We start from the raw sequence: 24,854 nt of genomic DNA on the forward strand, positions 1-24,854 counted from the left end.
AGTTTTATTTTTACAAGAGAAGACACAAGGTAAAGAAAGACCAACCACATTGGAGAAGGATCAGGGTGAGGGAAATGTCACTATCATGGCCATAATAAAAGCCTTCCAAAAAAAAGGACTTGCATTATTCCCTCTCCTAAGCAAGCTGCCCCCGTCCCACAAACCAGTTCTGTTTTCATATCTAGAGCACTGTTCATAAACATGTCTTGGCTGTGCTCCACTGAGAACTGAAAGAAGGAATAACTCATAAAGGGACTTTTTTTTTTTAAAGGGACTTTTGTTATTAAGAAAAACTCTTGTCTTCCCAAAGGAATCAAGATATCAGCAGAGAAGGACTGACTCTTGGAAAATCAGAAGTGACCATTCCCTAACCTATTCCTGACCATGAGTACCTTGTACAAAAGCTAGGATGTGACTCTCTTGTCTTTCCACTGACTCTTAGGAGGAGGTATGCCTCCTCCACCCTTATCAGTTAGCTCTGGGAGGGACAAATGTGAAAGCCAAAGTCAGCTGAGAAACTTTGGGACAGCAAAGTCAAGGGCACGATGGATCAGGCCTGAGGTAGGAGGGAGGAACCCTGTACAGTCTGCCTCTTAGCCTTTTTCTGAGAAAGACACCGAGGCAGCTCATAGGCTACAGAACTACTGGTTCCTTCTATGTCACCTCACCACCTACTGCTCAGTAGACCCAAAGAATGCAAGGAATAAAGCTACAAGGAGATGGGGAAGAGAGGAGTGGGGCGAGGCTGTTTTCCCAGACTTATGTCAGGAGGAGCTACAGAGGCACACACAGCAGGGCAAAGACCGGACTATCTCCACCTGTTGCTTTGCATTGTTTTGGGGAAGGAAACAAAAGTGGATTGCTCAGCAATTTATCTTTAGACATTAAGGCGATGAAGAAGAACCATTTAAATTTTTTCCTAATGGGGTTTCAGAATGCTCCTGTCCGATTTACTTTGAACTATCTCAAAATGCCATTTTTAGAAAACAAAAATTACTTTCTCTACGTATAATACAGTATTTACATTACACATAGTATAGGATAGAGACGGGTGGTGTGAAGCCAACTGATGGTGAGCGAGTGGGTCAGACTGTGGGAGTGGGGACTGACAGGCACAAGAACAGAGAGCGGGCTTTTTGCCTGCTCAGCATTGCTCTGCTTTGTCAAGAAGCCAGGTTTAAAACAATAATGGAAGAATTGGGGGGAGCAGATTGGTTTTAAATTACAAGAGCTAAGGGAACTTCAAAGGCAACATCGCCACTCTCTCCATGGAGACAGCTTTTCAACTCCCTTCTCAGAAGCAAGTTAGAAAGTGATGTTCTTGCATGGAAGTGGACCTTCAATTTTAGCTAACCCCTCAGGCCTTGCTTCCAGCTGCTGCTTATTTGAGTTCCTCTTCAGGCTGACAAAAACATCTACTGTCTTTCCAAGCAAGATTACTGTCAGTGAAGTCTCTGTCATCTGAGAAGTCTCAACATTAGAGACATGGCTGGAATAGGAGTAAGGAGATTTAAATTCTAATCCCAGCAGGGTGCTGAATGTGTCTCGCCCTTCATTGCCCACTGGCAGAAGGAGGATTGAACTCTGTGGTTCCCCTCATCCCTCTACCCTGTCCTGAGACTCATAAATTCCAAGAACCAAAAACGTTTTTTGAGGGAAACGATGTCCTGAAAGAATCCAAGTTACCTTTCTGATGCAGTCACATTATTATTTTTAAGAGCCATTACTGAAAGATTTAAGGAGAATAATTTTTGAAAGCCTTTTTGCCTTATGCAGCTAAACTAACCATATCTAAGCTACTTGAGAAGATTTAGATGTGGCCAATCTAACCCTTCAAACCTCTGATGATTTCTAACCCATCAACCAACAATGGCTGTTGCTTCCATCCAGAGCTGCAAAGGGGGTCGCAATCATCTTATTTCTTTCCTTCTTGTCCTTATTCCTGCAAATAGTGTTTGGGATCAGCGGGATGTGTTCATTGCTACTATTCAATAGCTGATTTGAAGTCTCTAAAGCTCTTTTTAGAGATGTTATTTTGTAACCCAATTCTACCACATAAATCTGATGTGTCCATGTGCTTCATCACAATCTAATCATAGACTGCCATCCACCCTTTCAGAGCAGGAGCAAAAATAACCCATTTCTCAAACATTCTTTCCCCTGAAAACCTTGCCTAATCCATTCAATTTTTGTTTCCTGGTATTACTACAGACCTCTGGACCTTGAGCTCAATCAAAGAACAGAGATGTAAGAGGTAATAGGAAGAAATGATGGGGATAATGAAACTATGAGGTTTTACAAGAGCAAAATATTCTTTTCCAGAGGTGGGGAGTGAGGGTAACTCTCCAGAGAAGCCCAATAAAAAGAAGCCAATTTCAGGTAATTAGCAAATACAGTTCGGCACAAAACACAATTTTCATGGATTAAAATCTGTAACTTGATAGTGGCAGTTAGGCTAATTTCTTCAGTTTGTATTAGACATGCAAGTATAAGGTTACATTGTTATATATAAACCTGTAGAGGTCTTTCCCTCTTTCTTTTTCCCCATTAAAATAAAAATTTCTAGTGCCTTGCAAAGGAGAAAAATCATCATTGCTAAGAACCGATCTGCAGCTGTGATCATGTGGGATGTTCTTTGTGGGATTTATTTTGTAAGAAATTTTCTTCTACAACTAAAATGAGGTTTTGAGTCCACTTCTCTCTGTCACCTCTCACCACCACCACGTCCCTGCCCAGCCTGGCCCTGGGGTAAGAGGTGAGGAGCATAGGATTAGTACTCGCTCAGACTGTGCCACTTGGCCACAGGCTTGCGGGGGTTCTCACAGACCTCTCTCCAGTGTTCGGCACCGCTGGCTGTGACACTGTGCGCCCCCAGGATCAGCCTCCCTACCACCTCGTTCTTGGTGGTGCGATCAAAGTCGATGACGAGGAATTCGATGCTAATATCAGGCAGGAGTTCAGTGGGGATGTCATAGATGAAAGATTCATTGAAGACTGGATTCAAAGTGCACTTCTTCACATGGGTTTTCTTCTTGGCAATGCGTTTTCTGCCGTAGTAGACGTTCACCTTGACATAAGGATCTGGGGCCCCCAAAGAGATAGAGAAAAAGGAAGACAGGCCTATGACACAGTCCTCTCCTATATAATGGTGGTTCCATGTTGGGAAGGAGGTTCTGTTGTCCACGCCCTTGGTGGCCACCCCTACCTGGTCTTTAGTGATAACATAATAAATGCACACTGACTGCATTTGAGTCTGCCGGGCCTAGGCAAAGGGGTCAAGGAAACCAAGCAGAAGGAGAACAGAAAAACTTCCTCAAGTCAGGTCTGAAGAAACCCTCTGACACCAAGAAGCATTATTAGGAGCATAGAGAATAACAGGGCCCGCATTCTTTGTGAAAGGGCTCACCTGGGGCAAGAACTCAGCACCAGGCATGCACACCCATTAGGGTACCTCACCAAAGATAAAGACCCCGTTTGCTTACCCAAAGCACCACCCTGGCTGGGAAAATCTATGACCTAGAGATGGTCATCGGGAGGAGAAGTTAGAGACAGGAATGGATGCAAAGTGACAGGTATAAGGGGTCCTGACATGTGGGAGTGTGTCTGTGCCACAGGCAAGAGGAGAGGGGTGTCATTCAGACATTTAGAAATAGGTTGAAGTAAATAGCTGCTACCTGAGAGACCGGTGATATCCATCTTCGGCAAGTGTCTGGCTTTGAGGACCACCACTGTCATTCTCTGTGCCACAGGCTGATATGACAGAGACACCTGGAGCTCCCCTCTGCTAATGCACTTCTGTGAATAAAAAACAGCAGATGAAGGTCCCAGCAGAGCGAGCAGGGCATGGCACAGAAAGTGTGCAGAGGAGAGGGAAGAGAGGCTGCAGAGGAGGCACAAGGAGAAGAAGGCTATGTGGCAGGTACTCACCCCTGAAAACATGTTACTATCACATTGAACAGGAAGGGAAAAAAGAAATGTTCTAATCATACTCCTGATACTAAATGAAATCATTTGCATGGAGAGGGAGAACAGCCTAGTATTTAAAAGCCAGCCTGGCCTGGATTCACATCCCGATTGCTTTTTTCCTCTATAACCTGAGACCAGTTACTTGACATTTCTGTATTTCAGTTTCCTCATCTATAATAGAAGATGAAAATAGTACCTAACTCAGAGGATTACTAAAAGGATTAAATAAGGTTAATTTTGTAAAATGCCACAGTGCCTAGCACATATTGCATGTTATAGAAGTATATTCTCTCCTATTCTCTCATTTGGTTCTTGTGATAAAAATGTAGGGGGAGGTGGGAAATTTGGGCCTGAGTCTTAACTTTGCCACTTACTCGCCACCTGGCCTTGGGCAAGTCCCTGACCTTTCTGGAGCCTGTTCCTCCATTTCACAGGGTGAATATCCACATCTGCTCCACCGGCCTCAGTTATGTACTTCAGAGTGTCTTCTCCAGCCAAGCTAGCTTTCTCCCCATGCTCACATCTTTGTTTCCCCAGCTTTAAAGTTTACTGTAGGCCCTATTCTGAACTAAAAAAACACCCTCTAGTCCCGTGAGAACATTTTACACACATTTGGATACTCACCACATGCCAGGTGCTAGGGATCCAGAGTTGACAGGACTCAGTCGGTCCCAAGAAGCTTACCGTGCAGAAGTGCCAGAGATGAAAGCAAAGATGTGCTTGACAAGAGAAGTAAGAAGCCTAACTAAGTGTTGCTGGAAGAGTCAGGGAAGGCTTTGCCAGCTGACATGTGGGCTGAGTTTATTAAGGGTGAGTAAGAGGCCAGGAGACAATGGGCAGAGAGGAACTCACACAAGGCAGCGGCAGGAATGGCTGGTACAATGGCATTGGGTCCTGAAAGAGCATGCTGTGTTCAGAGAATGGTGAAGAGTGCATGTGCCTGATATTGGGGTGCCTACCAGGAGAGACGAACCAGAAACCTGGACAGGGGGACAAGGGAAGGGTGAAGAGCAGTGGGGGCACTCTAACCAAACAGTAGAGTCACCACTAAGCAAGAGGGGATCTGTAAGTATAGGAGCGACAAAGTTAGTATGGTTGTTGTCAACATTTTATTAATAATATTATTCTAGAGGAAACTGGAGAATGAACTAAAGTGGAGAAAGACCGAAATCAGAAAGCTCAGTTAAGAGGCTGCTGCAATAAGCTAGGAAAGAAATGCTGAGACCTGCGAGCAGAGCTACAGCAGAGAGGATGGCCCTGGAGGTGAGACAGGTCTTAGGGAGAACTGTCAGGATTTTCCAAGTTTGGTGGCTCAGTGGATGTTAATGGAGGGGAGAGGGAAACGGTGGAGAACTGTTTCTTTTTTATTATTTGTTTTGTTAGAGGAGTTTTTCTTAAGTTTTTAGCTTAGAAAGTGGGGCTGAGGCTGAGATAAGGAAAACAATAGGAGATAGAATTTGAGGAATTTAGGAATTAGTTAAATTTGGCACAAAATCATTTCCCCAGTATCAAATCTTATTCCTTGTATTCTTCACAGCCCCAAAGACATGTCATCTGCTTTAGGAATTCTTCTTAGGTTGAGCAAAAATAGACTATTCTTACTACCAGCTTTACATACCTACAAAAATTATTTAATAAGCACTTACTAGGTGCTTACTTTTTTTAGTGCCTGAGGAGTAAGAACTCTGCCAGCAGCTAGGGCTGAACAGATAGACAACGAGGAGTCATATCCTCAAGAAACTCACAGGCTAGTGCTCTAGCTGCTCAGGTGTGTCTGATACAGGAAAGAACAGCAGTAGTAAATAATTTAATTAGCTTATCAATGAAAAACAAGGGGAAAAATCTAATTGATTGTGTTTTGATTATAAGCCTTAAGTTATCTCAAGGAATAAAGTTGTGATAATATTTCACGCAGTTTAAAAAATTTGATACTAGGCCTGACCTGTGGTTGCCCAGTGGATAGAGCGTGGACCTGGAACGCTGAGGTTGGCAGTTGGAAACCCCGAGCTTGCCCGGTCAAGGCACATGTAGGAGTTGATACTTCCTGCTCCTCCCCCCGCCCCACTTTCTCTCTCCTCACTAAAATGAATAAATAAAGTCTTAAAAGAAAAAAAATTTGATACTATATTTCACACTAGAAGCATATGAAAATGTCTCTCATTGGGCATAGAACAACACTAACTAAAATTTTTTTTTCTTCTTTTCAAAGTGAGAGGAGGGGAGATAGAAAGACAGACTCCCATATTTGCCCCAACCCGGATCACCTGACTACCCTGTCTGAAGGTCGATGCTCAAAATCGAGCTTTTTTTTTTTTTTTTTTAGTGCCTGAGAAGTAAGCTCCACAGAGCCATCCTCTCAGCACATGAAAAAGATGCTCTGGAATAGCCTGACCAGGTGGTGGTGCAGTGGATAGAGCGTTGGACTGGGATGCGGAAGGACCCAGGTTCGAGACCCCGAGGTCGCCAGCTTGAGCGCAGGCTCATCTGGCTTGAGCAGGGAGCTCACCAGCTTGGACCCAAGGTCGCTGGCTCCAGGGGTTACTCGGTCTGCTGAAGGCCCATGGTCAAGGCACATGTGAGAAAGCAATCAATGAACAACTAAGAGGTAGCAACGCGCAACGAGAAACTGATGATTGATGCTTCTCATCTCTCTCTGTTCCTGTCTATCTCTGCCTCTGTAAAAAAAAAAAAAAAAAAAAAAGATGCTCTAGAACCAATTGGGCCATGGCTACAGGAAGTGAAGAGAGAGAGAGAATGAGAGAGGAGGAGGGGAAAGGTGGAGAAACAGGTGGTTGCTTCTCCTGTGTGCCTTGGCTGGGAATTGAACCTGAGATATCCACACACTGAACCAATGCGCTACCACTGAGACAACTGGCCAGGGCCACTAATTTTAAACTTAGTCTTTAGCTTTTGAAATTGAAGTACAAAAGACAATAGAGTTTTAAAAAGATGTGATGGGGTCCTGGCTGGTTGGCTCAGTGGTAGAGCATCGGCCTGGAGTGCAGGAGTTCCGGGTTCGATTCCCGGCCAGGGCACACAGGAGAAGCGCCCATCTGCTTCTCCACCCCTCCCCCTCTCCTTCCTCTCTGTCTCTCTCTTCCCCTCCCGCAGCCAAGGCTCCATTGGAGCAAAGTTGGCCCGGGCGCTGAGGATGGCTCTGTGGCCTCTGCCTCAGGTACTGGAATGGCTCTGGTTGCAACAGAGCGACACCCCAGATGGGCAGAGCATCGTGCCCTGGTGGGCATGCCGGGTGGATCCCGGTTGGGCGCATGCAGGAGTCTGTCTGACTGCCTCCCCGTTTCCAACTTCAGAAAAAAAAAATACACACACAAAAAAAGATGTGATGGCTTTTTTCTGCTAGATTAAAGTCCCACATTTTTTCCTTGCTCATAACATACATGTTGTCAGCTCTTGATTGTAGCCACAGGAAGTAATCCTCAGCCAGTTTAAAATCACAGGCTGGTTGCTCTGACAACCAGTATATTTCTGGGCTGCTTCTTTCTAACATAAATCAGAACATAATCTGAGAATGTAAACTCATTTTTACTGTTAGCCACAGCTAAATGGCATTACGAAAGTAAGCCCCACGAAAAAGAAAATCAAATGCCTGCAAAACATTCAGAACTGAGCTATCCATTACTGTAGTCACTAGCAACATGTGTCTATTTAAATTCTAATTCTTTAACATTAAATAAAATTAATATTTTAGTTCCTCAGTCACAATAGCCATATTTCAAGTGCTCAACAGCCATATGTGGCTTTCATATTATACAGTGCAGACAGAGAACATTTCCATCATCAGAGAAAGTCACAGCAGACATAGCTGATCTGGGAAGAAAGAATCTTTGGATTATTTAGACTATGGCTCTCCTCCATTTCCATAGTGAATGGTGAAATGTTAAATGGTATCTAAATATTAAATACTGTATTTTTCGCTCCATAAGACGCACCTGACCATAAGACACACCTAGGGTTTTAAGGAGGAAAAAAAAAATCTGAACCAAATGGTGTGTTAAAAATATTTAATAAAGGCCCTGGCCAGTTGGCTCAGTGGTAGAGCATCGGCCTGGCGTGCGGGGGACCCGGGTTCGATTCCTGGCCAGGGCACACAGGAGAAATGACCATTTGCTTCTCCACCCCCACCCCCTCCTTCCTCTCTGTCTCTCTCTTCCCCTCCCGCAGCCAAGGCTCCATTGGAGCAAAGATGGCCCGGGCGCTGGGGATGGCTCCTTGGCCTCTGCCCCAGGCGCTAGAGTGGCTCTGGTCGCAGCATAGCGACGCCCCGGAGGGGCAGAGCATCGCCTCCTGGTGGGCAGAGCATCTCCCCTGGTGGGCGTGCCAGGTGGATCCCGGTCGGGCGCATGTGGGAGTCTGTCTGACTGTCTCTCCCCGTTTCCAGCTTCAGAAAAAAATATATATATATATTTAATAAAAAAAAAATTTAATAATACCGTATTTTTTGCTCCATAAGATGCATGGGCATTTCCCCTCCACTTTTGGGGGGAAAAAAGTGCATCTTATGGAATGAAAAATATGGTATGTAATTCTTTTATATATATATATAGATTTTATTTATTCATTTTAGAGAATGGGGAGAGAGAGAGAGAAGGGGGGGGAGGAGCAGGAAGCATCAACTCCCATATGTGCCTTGACCAGGCAAGCCCAGGGTTCCGAACCGGTGATCTCAGCATTCCAGGTCGATACTTTATCCACTGTGCCACCACAGGTCAGGCCGGTATGCAATTCTTAAATATAGTTCTAACTTATATACAAAAGAAGGATAGGTGGGGTAAAAGAGATATTTGATTTAAAAAAATAGAATTTTATTTGCAAAAAATAACACTGACTACAAAATTATAGTTTAGGTTTCTTGATTATTTGTTTAAAACTGTTCCCTAAATCATTCATTATAGCAAAACCTTTCTAATCTAAACCCCCAGGCCTCTTCACTAGTTCTTTGAGAAAATGGACAACTTCTGGTTACCCTTTTAATACTTTTTCTCCCCTAAAAGGCAACTTCTCCATCTGGTCCCCCTCACCTCTGGCATTTTACATGGGCAGAATGCCTGTCCCATTCAGCTGCCCCTTTGTGATGCCTAAGTGTGCAGCCAGACCACCACCTGAATGCCACTCTATTCTTCATTAAAGAAGAGTTTCACGTCCTCATCCCCCACCCCTTCTTTATTTCACCCAATCCCATTCCAAATAGCATTGTCAATGGCTGTTTCTCAAAGACTCTTTGTTAAGGTCTGGGAGCGAGCTCTGTTTCCCAGCCCCTTGGCTTAGTGAGGCAAAGCCCCTGCTAGGGGCAGACAAGCAGAAGGACAAGGGGCAGAAAGAGATTTATCCATGCCTGACAGAGCTGGGAGGATTTGCCCTCCCTCGGTGGAGAAAGGAATAGGAACACTGGTCTTAAAAACGACATTCAGACTAGGGAACACTTAGGCAAGGGAGGTGTCTATTTCATCTAATTAGCAGAGCCCTGTCCAGAGAGATTTTCTAGACACAGAGTCTTTGCATTAGATTGGGCCCACAAATCCTAAATAAACCTTTATTGGGGTTAGAAGTCCTATGGGCCACCTCCACATAAATCACAATCATGCGAAAACAACAAAAACAAAAATCTTAATGTTCAAACCACATTCCCCCTCCTAAAGTCCCTAATATACATACATAGCAACCTTCTTTGTTGTTCCTGGAAAACTGACATTCCCTTTTCTTTCTTTCTTTTCAGTCCCTTTGGCAAGATTGGATGACCTCTAAGGTCTCTTGTAAATCTGAGATTTTAAGAATCCTTTCGTTCCCATGACCATTTGTCCCAGGTCATCAATACCAGATCTGACAGAGGAAAGACAGGAAATAGTTTGGAAAACAATCACCTGAAGAAACTAGGAGGAGCTAACAACTCTCTATTATCTACTTTGTAAATGACTTCATTTCCATTACCTCAGCCCGCTCTGTGTTGCCTCCCTTCTCCTTCTGGGGCCTTTATTATGGGAATGTAAATTCACTTTAATTTCTAGTTGAATAAAATAGTGTGTGTGAGGGGGGAGTTGCTACTAGTAAAAAGAAAAAGCTAGTTCTAAGGTCCAACTCAGAGATTTTGAGTATTATGAAATTTATACTGTGATCTTTCACTAATAATCAAGGGTTAATTTTTCATGCTTTGTATATCTTTTTGTATATTCATAAGAGCCGAGAGTGCTCTCACAAAGTGATCCCAGTAGACTTCACGATCCAGCCTAGAGGAAGACTGAGGCCCAAAGATGATAACTACTTGCCTAGAGTAAGGTAGTGAAATGGATAGAGTAAAAAAATTATGACAAGTCGTTGGCTTCTTCAACTGGACTGCATGTATAATGAAAAGGACATGAGACGCATTTTCTGCTAAAGGCCAGGAAATGCATTTAGGAGTGGGGAATTATGTAGAGAAATGCAATTCTCAACAGTCTCTACCCAAGAATCTTTTTTTTTTTTTTACAGGGACAGAGAGTGAGTCAGAGAAAGGGATAGATAGGGACAGACAGACAGGAATGGAGAGAGATGAGAAGCATCAATCATCAGTTTTTCGCTGCGACACCTTAGTTGTTCATTGATTGCTTTCTCATATGTGCCTTGACCGCGGGCCTTCGCAGACCGAGTAACAAGCAACCCCTTGCTCGAACCAGTGACCTTGGGTCCAAGCTGGTGAGCTTTTGCTCAAACCAGATGAGCCTGTGCTCAAGCTGGCGACCTTGGGGTCTCGAACCTGGGTCCTCCGCATCCCAGTCCGACGCTCTATCCACTGTGCCACCACCTGGTCAGGCTCCACCCAAGAATCTTTGAAGGAAGATAATTTGGCTTATATTATAAGGGGATGCCTTACACAGACCAGAAAAAGCTTTTTATAAACAGTGTAGAATCATCCAGAGCAGTTCTAACTAATGAGCTAAGGGGAGATTCAGAAAGGGCAGACTCTTGGCTACAGTGGGGAGGATTTAAGGTAGACATGTGGAGGCTGCAGTGCTAGAGAATCACTAGGATGAGTGACTAGGGAGGTGAATATCACAGCTCAGGATGGAACACAGCCCTGCTCACAGGTACTAGTTGGAGAAAACACGCTTAGGAAGCCTGGGAGGCTGGAAGGCTATGGTATGGGGCTGCACAGGCTCTGAGTGCCCTGGCTGGGGCCTCTCCCAGGGAATGTGTTACTCAGGATCCCAGCCCTTGCCTGACCAGGCCGTGGTGCAGTGTATAGAACGTTGAACTGGGATGCAGAGGACCCAGGTTCAAGACCCCGAGGTCGCCAGCTTGAGCGCGGGCTCATCTGGTTTGAGCAAAGCTCACCAGCTTGGACCCAAGGTCGCTGGCTTGAGCAAGGGGTTACTCAGTCTGCTGAAGGCCTATGGTCAAGGCACATGTGAGAAAGCAATCAATGAACAACTAAGGTGCTGCAACACGCAATGAAAAACTAATGATTGATGCTTCTCATCTCTCCGTTCCTGTCTGTCTGTCCCTGTCTATCCCTCTCTCTGACTCTCTCTCTAAAACACACACACACACACACACACACACACACACACACACACACACACACACACACGGATCCCAGCCCTGGCTTATCCCTCCTGAAGAGAGTTAATAAAATAGAAAGAAATTTGTCTCATGCCAAAAATGTTCCCTAGCCATGTCCTGGATTCAAGGCTAATTTGTTCACAGTCCAAATCAGGCCCTTTCTGTGCCAGTCTCTTCCCAGCTGCAGCTTGGCTCAGAGCCATCCTCCACTTTCAGCCTTGGGCTGCAAGTGCATTAGCCACCTGGAGGAGTCCAGCTAGTTGGCAGCCTTACCAAGGCTGGGGCTTCAGAGAAGGCTGAGCTGGAAAGGCTCTTCCACTCTTCCTGTGAGAAGAGCTGGATGAAGGCAGGCAGTGGGGCACTAGAAAGGGGAGTCAGGAAATGGGGTGGGGTGGCAGAACCTGTGTAAAAGAATTGGTGGAAGAGGTAAAGGGACAGAGAGGGATTAAACAAGGCAGGTGCTGCACCACGCCCCCTGACTCCAGCCCCAGAGGCTGTGAGAACCCCTGCTGTGTTGGACTCTAGGATATCTCATTAGATCCTGGCATTGGACCAGTCTTTACATCCTGATCAAACACCTCTAATATTCCTCAAATTTTTTGGACTTCCCCGGCCCTTGTGAGGTAAGCCGAGTGTGCCATGTGGCAACAGCAGTTCTTTGGGCAATGACTTGATGGGGCTGGCTGCAGTGGGACAGGTGCCTATTATATAGCAGAGAAGATAACATACCTCCAGGGGGACTGCTCCCTGCACCCAGCCCCCCACTTGGTGCAGTGCCTTTCTTCCATGGACAAACCTTGTTCCCAGCTCACTGCACACTTAGCCCCAGCTGGCCTGGAAGCCTGTTGTCCAGTCCTGAGCTTCCTGCCTTCCCAACGAGTCCAGTGTAGGCTTACAGATGGAAAAAGCATTAAGAGATAAATATGGCACCTAAAGCCAGGGCTCTTTCTGGGAGATGTGCAATTATTTTTAAGTGACCGATATCCTTCCTGAACCTTCTACCTGCTTCTCCACTGATGCAGGTCACTGTCATTTACACTGTCAAAACAACACACAAACATCTCCAAACCACATGTATCTACCGGGACTAAACTTTATTAATAATAAGAGTGGTTATAATTTATTGAAAGTTTATTATGCGCTAGGGACGATGTAAGTTCATCACCTTACTTAATTCCTATCAGAAACTAAGCTAATTCCTCTAAGAAACTAAGCTAAGCAGCTTGCCCAAGGTCAGTTGGCTGATGGCAAATTCAGGTCTGACTTCAAAGCCTTTGCTATTAACTACTTATATTTTACGCTGAAAAGGAATGAAACTCTGAGTTTAAAATGTCAACAACTTCTTTCAAAGCACCTACCATACTCACTGATTGGTAATTGCAAAGATTGTTTGTCTTTCTTCCACTAAAGTAAAAGCTCCTTTAGGCCAATAATATGCCAGGGGTGTTATCTCATTTGAGTCTATTAACTGTAAGGAAGATCATATTAGCAGCTTTATTTTACATCTGGGGAAAAAACAGCTTAGAAGGGTTACTCACCCATGTCACACAGCTGGAAAGGGGTGAGCTGGAACATGAAGTCAGGCAGTCCACCTCCAGAGCTTGAGTGTTTAACCATACAACTATATTGCTTCCCCAATTGTGGAAGAAATGAATGAACTGATGGAGGATAGGGAACACATTTCTTGCACCCCTGAAATTACAACTCAAAAGCTAATGCTGGCCCAGTGGGAGAGAAGGGTCTTATTCCCCCTTTTAATGCAGACAGGGGGAGGAATGGAGAGAGATGTATCTGTGGCAAAGGTTTGAGCCTGGGTAAGGGGCTCAAAGGTGAAGCAATTCATTAAATTGTATTTATAAAATGGTTATTAAAAGACATATACACATGATACTATTTATATTCCAAGGTTTGGGTTGGGAAAGGAAAGCTGAGGGGGAAATTACTGAATTACTTTCATAATTTCTCAGCTGTGAGAAATAAGTTCACTGGGAAGATCCCACATTATTTTAGAAGAAAAATTAGCCGCTATATCTAAGCAAGCTGGATGCAGTATCAGGATGTCAACCATTATGTGAAATTTCAGAAGATACCTATCCTTCTCTCCCTATAAAGTTTCTTCTTAGGGGAGACCTAACCTGTCAGACCCTCCATCTTACCTTGATCACTGCTTATTCTTGATAACAGAGCTTCCTCCCCACAGTCCCTCTTTGCCACCCACTTTATCCTCTTCCCCTTCCATTTGTCCCCTAAGATCTTGTCTACCCCAATGTACCATCCCTCCCCAACACACACTTCCTCCTCACCTGGATGTTCCTTTTGATGATGTCCCTAGTCAGCTGTACCTTGCCTGTGCTGGGGTCCACCCCAGCCAGGGGCACCATGACCTCCCCAATGACGTCATCCCGAGAAAAACGGTCAAAGCTGAGGACGAGGAAATGCAGCACCAGGTCCTGGAGCTGGCTGTATGGGATGCCATAGAAGGTGAAGGTCTCGTCAAACACAGGGTCCAGGGTCTTTCGCAGCACTCTGGTCTTCACCCGATGCCGCTTGTCAGGAAGGATGGTCATTTTGATGTAGGGATCAGAGCCCTGGGTTTGGTCATCCATCACAGGCAGCCCATGAGCCTCCTGGATTGTCACCACCAGGGCTTTTTTGGGGAAGTTATAGTCCACTGAGAAGGTGAGAGATCCCAGCATGACATCCTCCTCTGGAGATGATGGAGAAGTAGTTTTGCTCTCCCCAGGGGTTAGGCTTGCAATGGGGCTCCTCAGTTCTTCCCCATAGTTCACTTTGATGGGTAATTGGTCTATACAAGATCCAGAGCTAGGTCCGCTGAGACCCTTGTCTTGACCCAGCAGGCCAGCCTCTGCTGCGTCCACCAACAGGTTCCCACGTCCACCTTCCCTCCCATCTTTATCTCTTCGCACTTTGATGATTTTCTTCTTGTTACTGAGGGTCTCTGGGTATATGCTGATACCTTTGAGCATATGAATAAACTTGTATGATGGGGTCTTGTGCTTCTTCTCTGCCTGTTGGTGGCAGCATGTCCAGACAAAGACGGTCACCGAGACACACACAACCAGTACAGAGGCCCCGATAAGGCCTGCCACCACTGGTGACACATCTGAAGGTGGAGACAAGAGATACGTCAAGGCAGGTAGACCTTAATCCCTATCCAGAGCTCTCCTGTTTAGTGCCTCTGCTGGAGGCAAGCTAATCTGCAAAGCAAAACTTGCTCTTCTGGGCTTAGGAACTTCTCCCCTCTCTTAGAAATGCCCTCATCCATCCTCTCAACCAATCCATGGCTCTTCCTTTCCACCAAATCTGGATGAAATATTTACCTTCTCCAGAAAGACTTCTCTGAAGTGCCTCACCTGACTCCCTGTTCTTTTCATGGCCTCCCCTCAGCACTTATGAACTTGGTTTATTCATAATGATTTGTGTTTCACATAAAACTGTCCTGTAAGTGTTATAAGGTCACCTTTATACATGGGAACCCATTCACCTCAACTGTGTGTCTGGTTTGGGGAGAATTTTCCATACCATCTAGTACAGAGTTTGTAAACAGTGGCCTGTGTTGACCGACTGGCAGGTGGGATAAAAGGATGTTGGGTTTGGATGGTTTTAGTAGAATGCTCAAGGGTAGTAAAAGTGGGTGGGTGATAAAAAGAACTGTGTGTCTGTGTGCTTTAAAAAATATGTTCCATGCTTGACCAGTGATGGTTCAGTAGATAACGCATCAACCTAGAACACTAAGGTCACTGGTTCGAAAATCCAGTCTTACCTGGTCAAGGCACATATGGAGTTGATGCTTCCTTCTCCTTTCCCCCTTCTCTCGTCTTTCTCTCTCTATCTCCCTCCCCTCTCTAAAATGAATAAAATTTTTAAAAAGAATAAAAATATGGTCCAAATTTTAGCTCTCAGGTATTTAAAATAGAAGAATTTTAAATAGAAAAAAGTAGAGACTGTGGAAAATGTCAGATCATTACTCAAAGGTCACTTTCTCTTCCTTCCTTCCTTCCTTCCTTCCTTCCTTCCTTCCTTCCTTCCTTCCTTCCTTCCTCCCTCCCTCCCTCCCTCCCTCCCTCCCTCCCTCCCTCCCTCCCTCCCTTCCTTCCTTCCTTCCTTCTTTTATTTATTATTGATTTCAGCAAGAGAGGAAGGGAGAGAGAGACAGAGAGACAGACAGGAACATTGAGCCATTCCTGTATGTGTCATGACCGGGAATCAAATCGGCAACCTCTGTGCTTCGGGACAACGCTCCAAAGGAGCTATCTAGCCAGGGCGCTGACCACTCCATTTAAAAGTGCAACCTTCTCTACCCCCAAGACCTATACTTCCTAGCCCTGCTTAATTTTTCTTTTTCTTTTTGAGAGAGAGAGAGAGAGAAAGAGAGAGAGAGAGGCAGACCGACAGACAGACAGATAGACAGGAAGGGAGAGAGATGAGAAGCACCAAATTGTAGTTTTCTCACTTCAGTTGTGCATTGATTACTTCTCAGATGTGCTTTAACTGGGCAGCTCAAGCCGAGCCAAGGATCCCTCACTCAAGCACTGACTTTGGGCTTCAAAAAAAGCGACCTCGGGCTTAAGCCAGTGACCATGGGATCATGTCTATTATCCTACATTCAAGCTGGTGAGCCTGTGCTCAAGCTGGCAACCTCAGGGTTTTGAACCTGGAACCTCAGCATCCCAGGTCAGTGCTTTATCCACTGCGCCACCTCAGGTCAGGCCCTGCTTAATTTTCTCCCTGTGTCTACTCTCTCTTTCTCTCATATACACACAAGAATATATATAGACACACACATATATAATTTTATTATCTATCTTCACTAGAATATAAGTTTCATGAGGACAGGGATTTTGTCTGTCTTGTTCATTTCTATACCCCCAGTACTAAAAGCACATAGCAGGTACTTGATATATATTTGTTAAATGAACAAATAACTAAAGAGAAACAGATTTTTACTTTCCTGCTTCTAGTCTAGTCTGTCGTCTTTTCCCCATACAAGTTGGGCCCCTGACTTAGATAATGAGGTTTGGGTTTATTCTCCTCTTTAAGTTCACTAAAACCAGCTGGTCTAAATACAGCCTCTAGTTTTCCACATTATTTATTTTTTCAATTACAGTTTAAATTCTATATTATTTTGTATTAGTTTCTGGTGTATAGCATAATGGCCAATCATATACTTTACAAAGTGTTTCCTCTGGTATCTCCAGGACCCAGCTGGCACCATACCAGTTATTACAATATTATTGACTATATTCCCTATGCTGTACTTTACATCCCCATGACTCTTTTGTAACTACTTTCACATTATTTTTTTATTTTTATTTATTGATTTTAGAGAAAGAGGAAGGGGGAAGAAGAGGGAGCGAGAGACAAAGACAGAACACTGATTTGCTGCTCCACTTCTTTATGCATTCATTGGTTGACTCCTGCAGGTACCCTGACCTGGATCAAACCTGCAACCTTGGCATATTGGGATGATGCTCTAACCAACTGAGCTATTCAGGCTGGTCCACATTACATTGTTTTTTTAAATTGATTTTTGAGAGAGAGTAAGAGAGAGAGAGATGGAAACATTGATCTGTTCCTGCATATGCCCTGACTGGGGATCTAACCCACAACCTTTACATATTGGGATGATGCTCCAACCAACTGAGCTATCTGGCCAGGGTCACATTACTCTTTAAGGAAGATTTGGACAGGGAAAAGTAAAGAAATAAATGTGACTTTAGTACATTCCAGATTTCCTACTGTCACCAGGTACCTGCCTAGCTTTCTGCCTCCCACTGCAGGCCTCTGTTAAACTTCACTGTATCAGAAAAACATCTCCTGACTACCGCAAGTGAGATAATATCCCTATCACACGGCTTTATTTATTTATTTATTTAAATTAAGTGAGGCAGGAGTGGGGCAGACAGGCTCCTGCATGTGCCCTAACCCAGACCACCCAGCAAGTCCCTTACTGGGCAATGCTCTGCCCATCTGAGGCCACTGCTCTGTTGCTCAGCAACCGAGCTATTTTAGCGCCTGAGGTAAAGCCATGGAGGCATCCTTAGTGTCTGGGGCCAACTTGCTCAAACCATTCAAGCCATGGCTGCAGGAGGGAAAGAGAGAGAGAGAGAGAGAGAGAGAGAGAGAGAGAGAGAGAAAGAAAGAAGGAGGAGAGGTAGAGAAGCAGATGGTCATCTCTCCTGTGTGCCCTGACTGGGAATCGAACCCAGGACTTCCACATGCCATGCCAACACTCTACCACTGTGCCAACCAGACAGGACCCTGCTTTATCTTATTTCATAGTACTTATTATCCCTGACATATCTTATTTGTCTGTTTTTTCTTGCTAGATAAGCTTAATAAGGATAGTGAATGTCTGTTTTGTTCACTGCTATATCCAGGGCCTAGAACCATGTGGAACAGAATAAGTCTTCAGTTAACAAATGAGTCAGTAAATTTCAAACAGCTTCAACAGATTGGAAAAAGAAGATAAGGTCAATATGATTACATATATCAGGGAAAGTATAAAATTCTATTTGGTTTTAAAAATCTATCAATAAGCAACGGGCAACCTTACTTGATAAGTATGAGCAGAATTCACTTAGTAGTTTAAGTGACCACAAGCTTGTAGTATAATTAAGCTAATGCTAACTTATAATATGAATATGATTGATGTCTGGGTAACAAGAGGATAGTATAATTTCTTCTGGATTGGTCACAACACATATGGAATGTCTGTCTAGCACTGACAGAAATAAAAACTGCTATTTTTTGGTGCACATTTATTATGTCCCTGCGAGGCTTGCACTAGAGCTTTCTCTATCTGAACCAAAGAACTCATTAAATAAGTACTATTCATCTCCTCACTTTATAATTGGGGAACCTGGGGACTCAGATCTGCCTTAGGCCAAGGAATAGCAAATGGCAGTGATGGTGTTTAAACCCTGGTTTGCCTGACACCAAAGTGGACATTATGGACAATCAGGATAGTAAAAGATCTGAAAACCATATCAAATGAAGAAAAATGGAAGGAACTGAAGGAGCTAGGAGTCTAAGAATAATAACTTTCTTCAGTGGAAGAAGGTGTGATTTGATTTTACTTTGGAGGGGCAGGTCTACTACCAGTGCATACAGGCTACAGGAAGACAGATTTGACTCAATAAAAAGAGTCAAGCTATTATTAGATCTGCCTCACAATGGTTCTGATTGTTTCATAAGGCAGTGAATCTACAATTGAAAACTTTCAGAGGTTGGATCTTTCTTCTATGGGGATTGCACTAAATATCTCTGAAGTTTTTCTCCTCCTTCTTCTTTCTTCCTTCTCCCTTCTCCTCCTCCTCTTCCTCTTCCTCCTCCTCTTCTTCTTCCTCCTCCTCCTCCAATTTCTTCTTCTTCTTTTTAAAGATGAATATAATCTTATTGATTTTAGAGAGAGGATATAGAGAAAGGTTGGAGGAGGAACAGGAAGTATCAGAACTCATAATAGTTGCTTCTAGTATGTGCCTTGACCAGGCAAGCCCAGGGTTTCAAACCAGTGAGGTCAGCATTCCAGGTCAATGCTTTATCCACTGCACTGCTCTCTGAAGCTTTTTCTATTTCAAACATTTCATAATTCTACGAAAGCTGGGACCAGGTAAGAAAATAAGGGGTTATATTTTAAAGAAATATAGATAAGGGAGGTCGGGATAGTAAAGGGGGCCAAATATACGGTGACAGAAAGTGATTTACTTTGGGTGGGTGATGGTCACACAACACAATGAATATTTCACATGTTATGAAGATGCATCCTGAAATCTATGTGTTCCTATGTCACCCCATTAAATTTAATTTCAAAATAAAAAAGTGTTCTTATAAAAAATATAGATAAGAAGTAAAGCCATTAACAAAATAAATCAAGGTGACCAAGTCCATAGTGAATCATAATAGTGTTTATTCTCAGAGTATTAGAAGAAATAAGAGTTATTACAAAGAGCTTTTACAAAATAGGGGCAGGCTTGGTGCTCAGCTCTTTGAGAGAAAGCAGAAATAACATACTGTTCATCTTTGAATCTCTGAGTCTCTTGCATTTAATTCAAGCTCAGTAAATATTTATTTGAACGATTGGCTTCAATTAATCACTCAAAATGGGCACAAGCTGTAAAAATGGCTCTCTACTCACCAACCAGGGATTTTCCTGAAAATTACTTGTTACTGATTAGTGAAACTGAACATTGCTTTTCTCTGTGGGAAGAGGAAAGCAGGCAACCACCAAGACAGGTATATTTTTTAGAATGATTTGAAAGAGAGATCTAAAAGTCCATGTTGGAAGACATCTGAGTGATCCTTTTAACTCTACCATAAATTTACTCTGTGATCTTGAGGGAACCCACTGCTGGTTACCATGCCTCCATGTTTAATGTTAGAAAATGGAAGAGAGAGAGAGAGAAAGGGCAAGGAAGGAAGGAAGGAAGGAAGGAAGGAAGGAAGGAAGGAAGGAAGAGGGAGGGAGGGAGAGAGGGAGGAAGGAAGGAAAGAAGGAAGGAAGGAAGGAAGGAAGGAAGGAAGGAAGGAAGAAAGGAAGGAAGGAAAGAAGGAAGAAGAAAGGAAGGAAGAAAAGAAAGAAAGAAAGAAAGAGAAAGAAAGAAAGAAAGAAAAAGGGGAAGGAAGGAGAAGGAAAGAAAGAAAGAAAGAAATTAAGAAAGAAAGGAAAGAAAGAAAGAAAGAAAGAAAGAAAGAAAGAAAGAAAGAAAGAAAGAAAGAAAGAAAGAAAGAAAGGAGAGGTGGAGTGGGTAAGAGAGAAGATGAAGAATTCTTATCTTTCAGGAGGACAGAGAAGGAAAAGAAGAGAAACAGATTAATCCATTTATATATCACCTAGGTGCTTTCCTCCACCTTGTTTCCCATCTTTGTCCTACTTTCTTCTTCATTTGAGTATTTGTTAATCTCTGCCTCTCTCCCCCACATTCAAGGCAGTAAACTAAAAAGATCAGGAATGTTGAAACTCAGAACCTTCTGTCTTGTTGGTGGGAAAAAGAGGTTGTAACTAATATTTCAAGTGAGTGTTTTAAAGTAGTTGTAAATTGCAGTGACCTGTGCTGCTTATTCCTTTTGTCCTTCAAGGTCATGGGTAACTGAGTGTTGGCTTGGTGTTATCTCCCAAGGGTGATGGCATTGTACTCTATGAGATGTGAAAAAGTCAGAAGTAACAGTTCTCTATGTAGGAAATACTCTGTAAGGGTTGAAAGAACTGAGAGACACATCTAAACCTTGCCCAACTCTGTCAGTCCCTGACCAGACATGCTTATTAACTTCCTTTACTAAAAACAGCCTTTTTCTGTCAAGTAGACCAGTGTGATACAGAAACAAGAATAAACTTTGGCATCAACTGGACATTGGCATTACCCTCAGTAACTGTTTGATTTTACTTTTTTTATTTTATCTTCCTGAGTTTCCTCATCTGGAAAATAGATATAATAATGACTACACCAGAGGGTATTTTTAAAGATTAGTATGCAAAAGGCTGATAAAATTTCTTTTTTCTTTTCCATTAATATTTCCTCTAAAGAAAATCACATTGTACTCCACACCATCTTACTTTCTAAGGAATGGAGAACTGCAATTAGAAGAAAAGAGTATGTTGAAAAGAAAGCATAAGAAAAAATGAGACTGACCTGTGGGAACATAGTGGATAAGGCGTCACCCTGGAATGGTGAAGTCCCCAATTTGAAAGCCCAGGCTTGCCTGGTTAAGGCGCATATGAGCAGCAACTACTACTATGAGTTGATGCTTCCCGCTCCTCCCCCCCCAAACTCTCTCTCCTCTCTTTAAAAAACAAGTCAATAAATAAAGTATTTTAGAAAAAAAGGATAAAAAAGAAAGAGCAAACAAAGAAAGAGCAGAAGATCATACAGTGCTCATGCAATCACAAAGGGGACATTTATTTTTGAACTTTAGGACTCATAGAATAGCAATACAGAAGGGATGAAGTGAAAAAAAAGAAAAACCATCAAGATTTAGCCTTGGAAATCAGTGGAAATAAGTACTTAATGCGTGTGATCTGTTGTCTGGATACTTTCCCTGATCTGATATCTTCTCCTGATATTGAGAGAATGGAGCACACTGAGTTCTGCTCATTTCCATAAATCTCTTACTGGGAGCAATAAAAGCCATTTCCTAGTTGGATAGTAGCCCCACCCTAAACACTGGATACTCAAATCTTCTGGATTGTTTGTGCGTTAGGATATCTTAAGGGATACTTAGGAATCCTAGGCTGACAGCAACTGTCATTGGCTTCTACCATCAAAACGGGTAGATTTGAGGGAAAAGCAGGGCAATTTATTTATCTATCTATCTATCTATCTATTTATTTATTTACTTTTTGCACCAGGAAAGCATGGCACAGTAAGTTTGTTATCCTAGCATATTTTGGAAGAATTCTTTAAGAGGAAAAAACTCGCTTCTCGAGCTTTTACTTCCTGTCTTCCCTATTCTCCACTCCACTCTCTGCTCCAAGGAATGTAACTGATCTCGGAGCCCATAGGGCTGGGTCAGGGACCAGCAGCGCCGAGATGACGTAATGCTTTCTTTGGTACACAAAGCGGCCTCCCCGGGGTTTAGCCTCTCTCGCCCCTCCTCCTCCCGCCTGGATTGGCCTCCGCCAGCTCCAACACCAGCACGGGTGAGTCCCCCTTTTTGAGAAGCCAGGCAAGGGAACAGGGAACAGGGAACAAAGGCTGGGAGGAAGCGCCTAGACGCAGCCAGGAGGTCTAGAAATAGACATCACGTCATCCCCCAGCCCAGCAGCACCAAACGCCATTTGGTAACATCGGACGGACCCCACCATTACGATGCAGAATAGAACTTGCAGGGCTCACGTTTCCTTCCAGCTCCAGCATCCAGCTGACCGGCTTAAGGAGTGGCTTCATTTTTGCTCCCCACCCCCGCACCTCTCTCCCTAGAGGTCGCTGCCTCCTTTGGCTGCCAGCCACACAGCCCACAGTCTCCAAGCTGCCATCTTGATGCCCCATCTCCCTTGCCACATCCCTCCCCCGCAGCACCGAGGAGTAGGAGGGGGAGGAAGGGGCACCGCCCTGCGTGCCCCAAGGGGGAGGGCTCGGCCTACTCCACCTCTCCTCCCCCCGAAGGAGGGGTTCACATCCTCCGCAAGCTCGCTGTTTCTCACCTCCAGCAATGCTGACGGTGCACCATGCAAGATTTTAGCATCCTGGACTTCCCAGCCTCTGCAGTCCATAGCTTAAGTTCAGGCGCTGTCCACTGCCCGCTACCCACCACCACAGGCCCGATTCTAGCGGGGCTGGCACTTGAAGACCCTGGTCTGGGATTCATTCCCTGTCCAGCTACCTGGTTCCCCTGGCTTTGCAAGGCTTTCGACTCCCCCAGGCTTAGTTTTCCCGATTGTACTTACCAAAGCTAGGTCGGATATTGGTGATCTCAGCCATGTCGTAATCGGAGGGTATTGCTATAAACGCTTTTGCAACGGTCAGACAACTCTGGGAACCCCGGATCAGAACCGAGACCGCCGCTGTAGAGAGCTAGGTTAGGGGAGGAGGAAGGTATTTGGTATTTGGCGGAGGCCTCCTGCGACAGACTGGTCCCCGGTTGCCACCTGCGGTCGCCCCCTAAGATGCTCCTGGGATGCGCTGAGCTAAGGATGCAGGTGCAGCCAGACTGGTCCTGATGCGAGGTAGGCCCCGCCTTCTTCCGAACAGTCCTCGACAGAAGACTCCGCCTCTGTCCGAAAAGTTCCGGAAGGCAAGTACCGCCCCTTTCCGGAAGATCTCTGGGAGGGGAAGTTCTTCACCACGATTTCCTGAGTTGGGACCCCGCCCACTCATAGGCTGTAAGGTTAAAGGAGAAAACCCCTAGGACGGAGTAAGGAGTGTAAGTATATTTTCAGATGAGAACCTATAGATCCGTTGACTCCGGTTCCCTGGGTTTTATATAGCAGCAGAATGTTCTGGGTGAAAAGCAGCCCAGGATTTGGAAAAACAAAATTCTATACTGACTACGTTTCAGTATCAATTGCCATTATTATGTATTTCTGAGCTCACTAAAGGTCACCAGAGAAACTTTCTTAAACTTCAGAAACTAAAATTAAAACTATAATTAAAGATTAGCCCTGCCGGATAACTTGGTTGGTTAGAGCATTGTCCCAGTGCACAGAGGTTGCAGGTTCAACTTTGGGTTACCGCACGTACAGGAACAGATCAATGTTTCTGCCTATGCCTCTCTCTCCCCCGCTCTCTCTATAAAAATCAATAATAGTGAAAAGAAGAAGACAGATTAAACCTCATGATGGTTGCAGAACTCTGAAAGTTTACTTATAATAATTTAATTATACAAGTAAACATTAATTCTGTGATGTGTAAATCAAAGCTGTTTTTATAAGCCCTAGATGGGCAGCTCAGTTGGTTAGAGAATGGGCCTGATACTCCAAGGTTGGGAGTTCTGTTTCCCCCGTCAGGAAACATATAAAAATCCACCATTCGGCCCTGGCCGGTTGGCTCAGTGGTAGAGCATCGGCCTGGCGTGCAGGAGTCCCGGGTTCGATTCCGGTCAGGGCACACAGGAGAAGCACCCATCTGCTTCTGCACTCCTCCCCCTCGCCTTCCTCTCTGTCTCTCTCTTCCCCTCCCGCAGCCATGGCTCCAATGGAGCAAAGTTGGCCCGGGTGCTGAGAATGGCTCTATGGCCTCTGCCTCAGGCGCTAGAATGGCTCTGGTTGCAACAGAGCAACGGCCCAGATGGGCAGAGCATCCCCCTGGTGGGTGTGCCGGGTGGATCCTGGTCGGGTGCATGCGGGACTCTGTCTGACTGCCTCCCTGTTTCCAACTTCAGAAAAATACAAAAAAAAAAAATCTAAAAATCCACCATTGAATGTATAAATAAACGGAACAACAAATTGATATGTCTCTCTCTTCCTCTATCAAATCCTATCTCTTCCTATCAAATCAATAATAATGATTGCCAAAGTTAATCAACATTGGATATTTCTTTTCTAAAAGTGTCAAATGCTCAGGGCTGCTTAGGGGAGGGAGAGAGAGGGCACACAAACCAACAGATACGTGTATTCTGCTGGTCCAAAAGCGGGACTCAAATGAAACTCCAAGAGGCCCTGGCGGGTTGGCTCAGTGGTAGAGCGTAGGCCTGGCGTGCAGAAGTCCTGGGTTCGATTCCCGGCCAGGGCACACAGGAGAAGAGCCTATTTGCTTCTCCACCCCCCCCCCTCTCCTTCCGCTCTGTCTCTCTCTTCCCCTTCCACAGCGAGGCTCCATTGGAGCAAAGATGGCCCGCGCGCTGGGGATGGCTCCTTGGCCTCTGCCCCAGGCGCTAGA

At 44.5% G+C, this 24,854-nt stretch overlaps 1 protein-coding gene across 2 annotated transcripts; it reads right to left on the reverse strand.

The window, feature by feature from the left end:
- Positions 1 to 275: 275 nt before the first annotated feature.
- Positions 276 to 23,272, reverse strand: SYT11 (synaptotagmin 11). 2 transcript variants are annotated; one of them, XM_066362245.1, is made up of 4 exons: positions 22,925 to 23,272; positions 13,824 to 14,644; positions 3,675 to 3,795; positions 276 to 3,081 (listed from the first exon to the last, which is right to left on the reverse strand). In XM_066362245.1, the coding sequence occupies exons 1-4, from the start codon at positions 22,956 to 22,958 to the stop codon at positions 2,771 to 2,773; spliced, it is 1,287 nt and encodes a 428-aa protein (XP_066218342.1). In that variant the 5' UTR covers positions 22,959 to 23,272; the 3' UTR covers positions 276 to 2,770. The 2 variants fall into 2 exon arrangements, with proteins under 2 accessions (XP_066218342.1, XP_066218341.1); XM_066362244.1 differs by having other exon boundaries at positions 3,672 to 3,795; positions 22,925 to 23,270.
- Between the last annotated feature and the right edge of the window lie 1,582 nt (positions 23,273 to 24,854).

Source organism: Saccopteryx leptura, chromosome 2 (assembly GCF_036850995.1).
Source record: "Saccopteryx leptura isolate mSacLep1 chromosome 2, mSacLep1_pri_phased_curated, whole genome shotgun sequence".
NCBI classification, from domain to species: domain Eukaryota; kingdom Metazoa; phylum Chordata; class Mammalia; order Chiroptera; family Emballonuridae; genus Saccopteryx; species Saccopteryx leptura.

Excerpts from the sequence above, each read along its gene's own strand:
- SYT11 (XM_066362244.1), bottom strand. The coding sequence starts at position 22,958 with ATGGCTGAGATCACCAATATCCGACCTAGCTTTG. Across the intron at positions 14,645-22,924 it reads CAATATCCGACCTAGCTTTG|ATGTGTCACCAGTGGTGGCA; the intron begins GTAAGTACAATC and ends CTCCACCTTCAG. Across the intron at positions 3,082-3,671 it reads TATCACCGGTCTCTCAGGTA|ATCCTTATGTCAAGGTGAAC; the intron begins GCAGCTATTTAC and ends TGGGGGCCCCAG.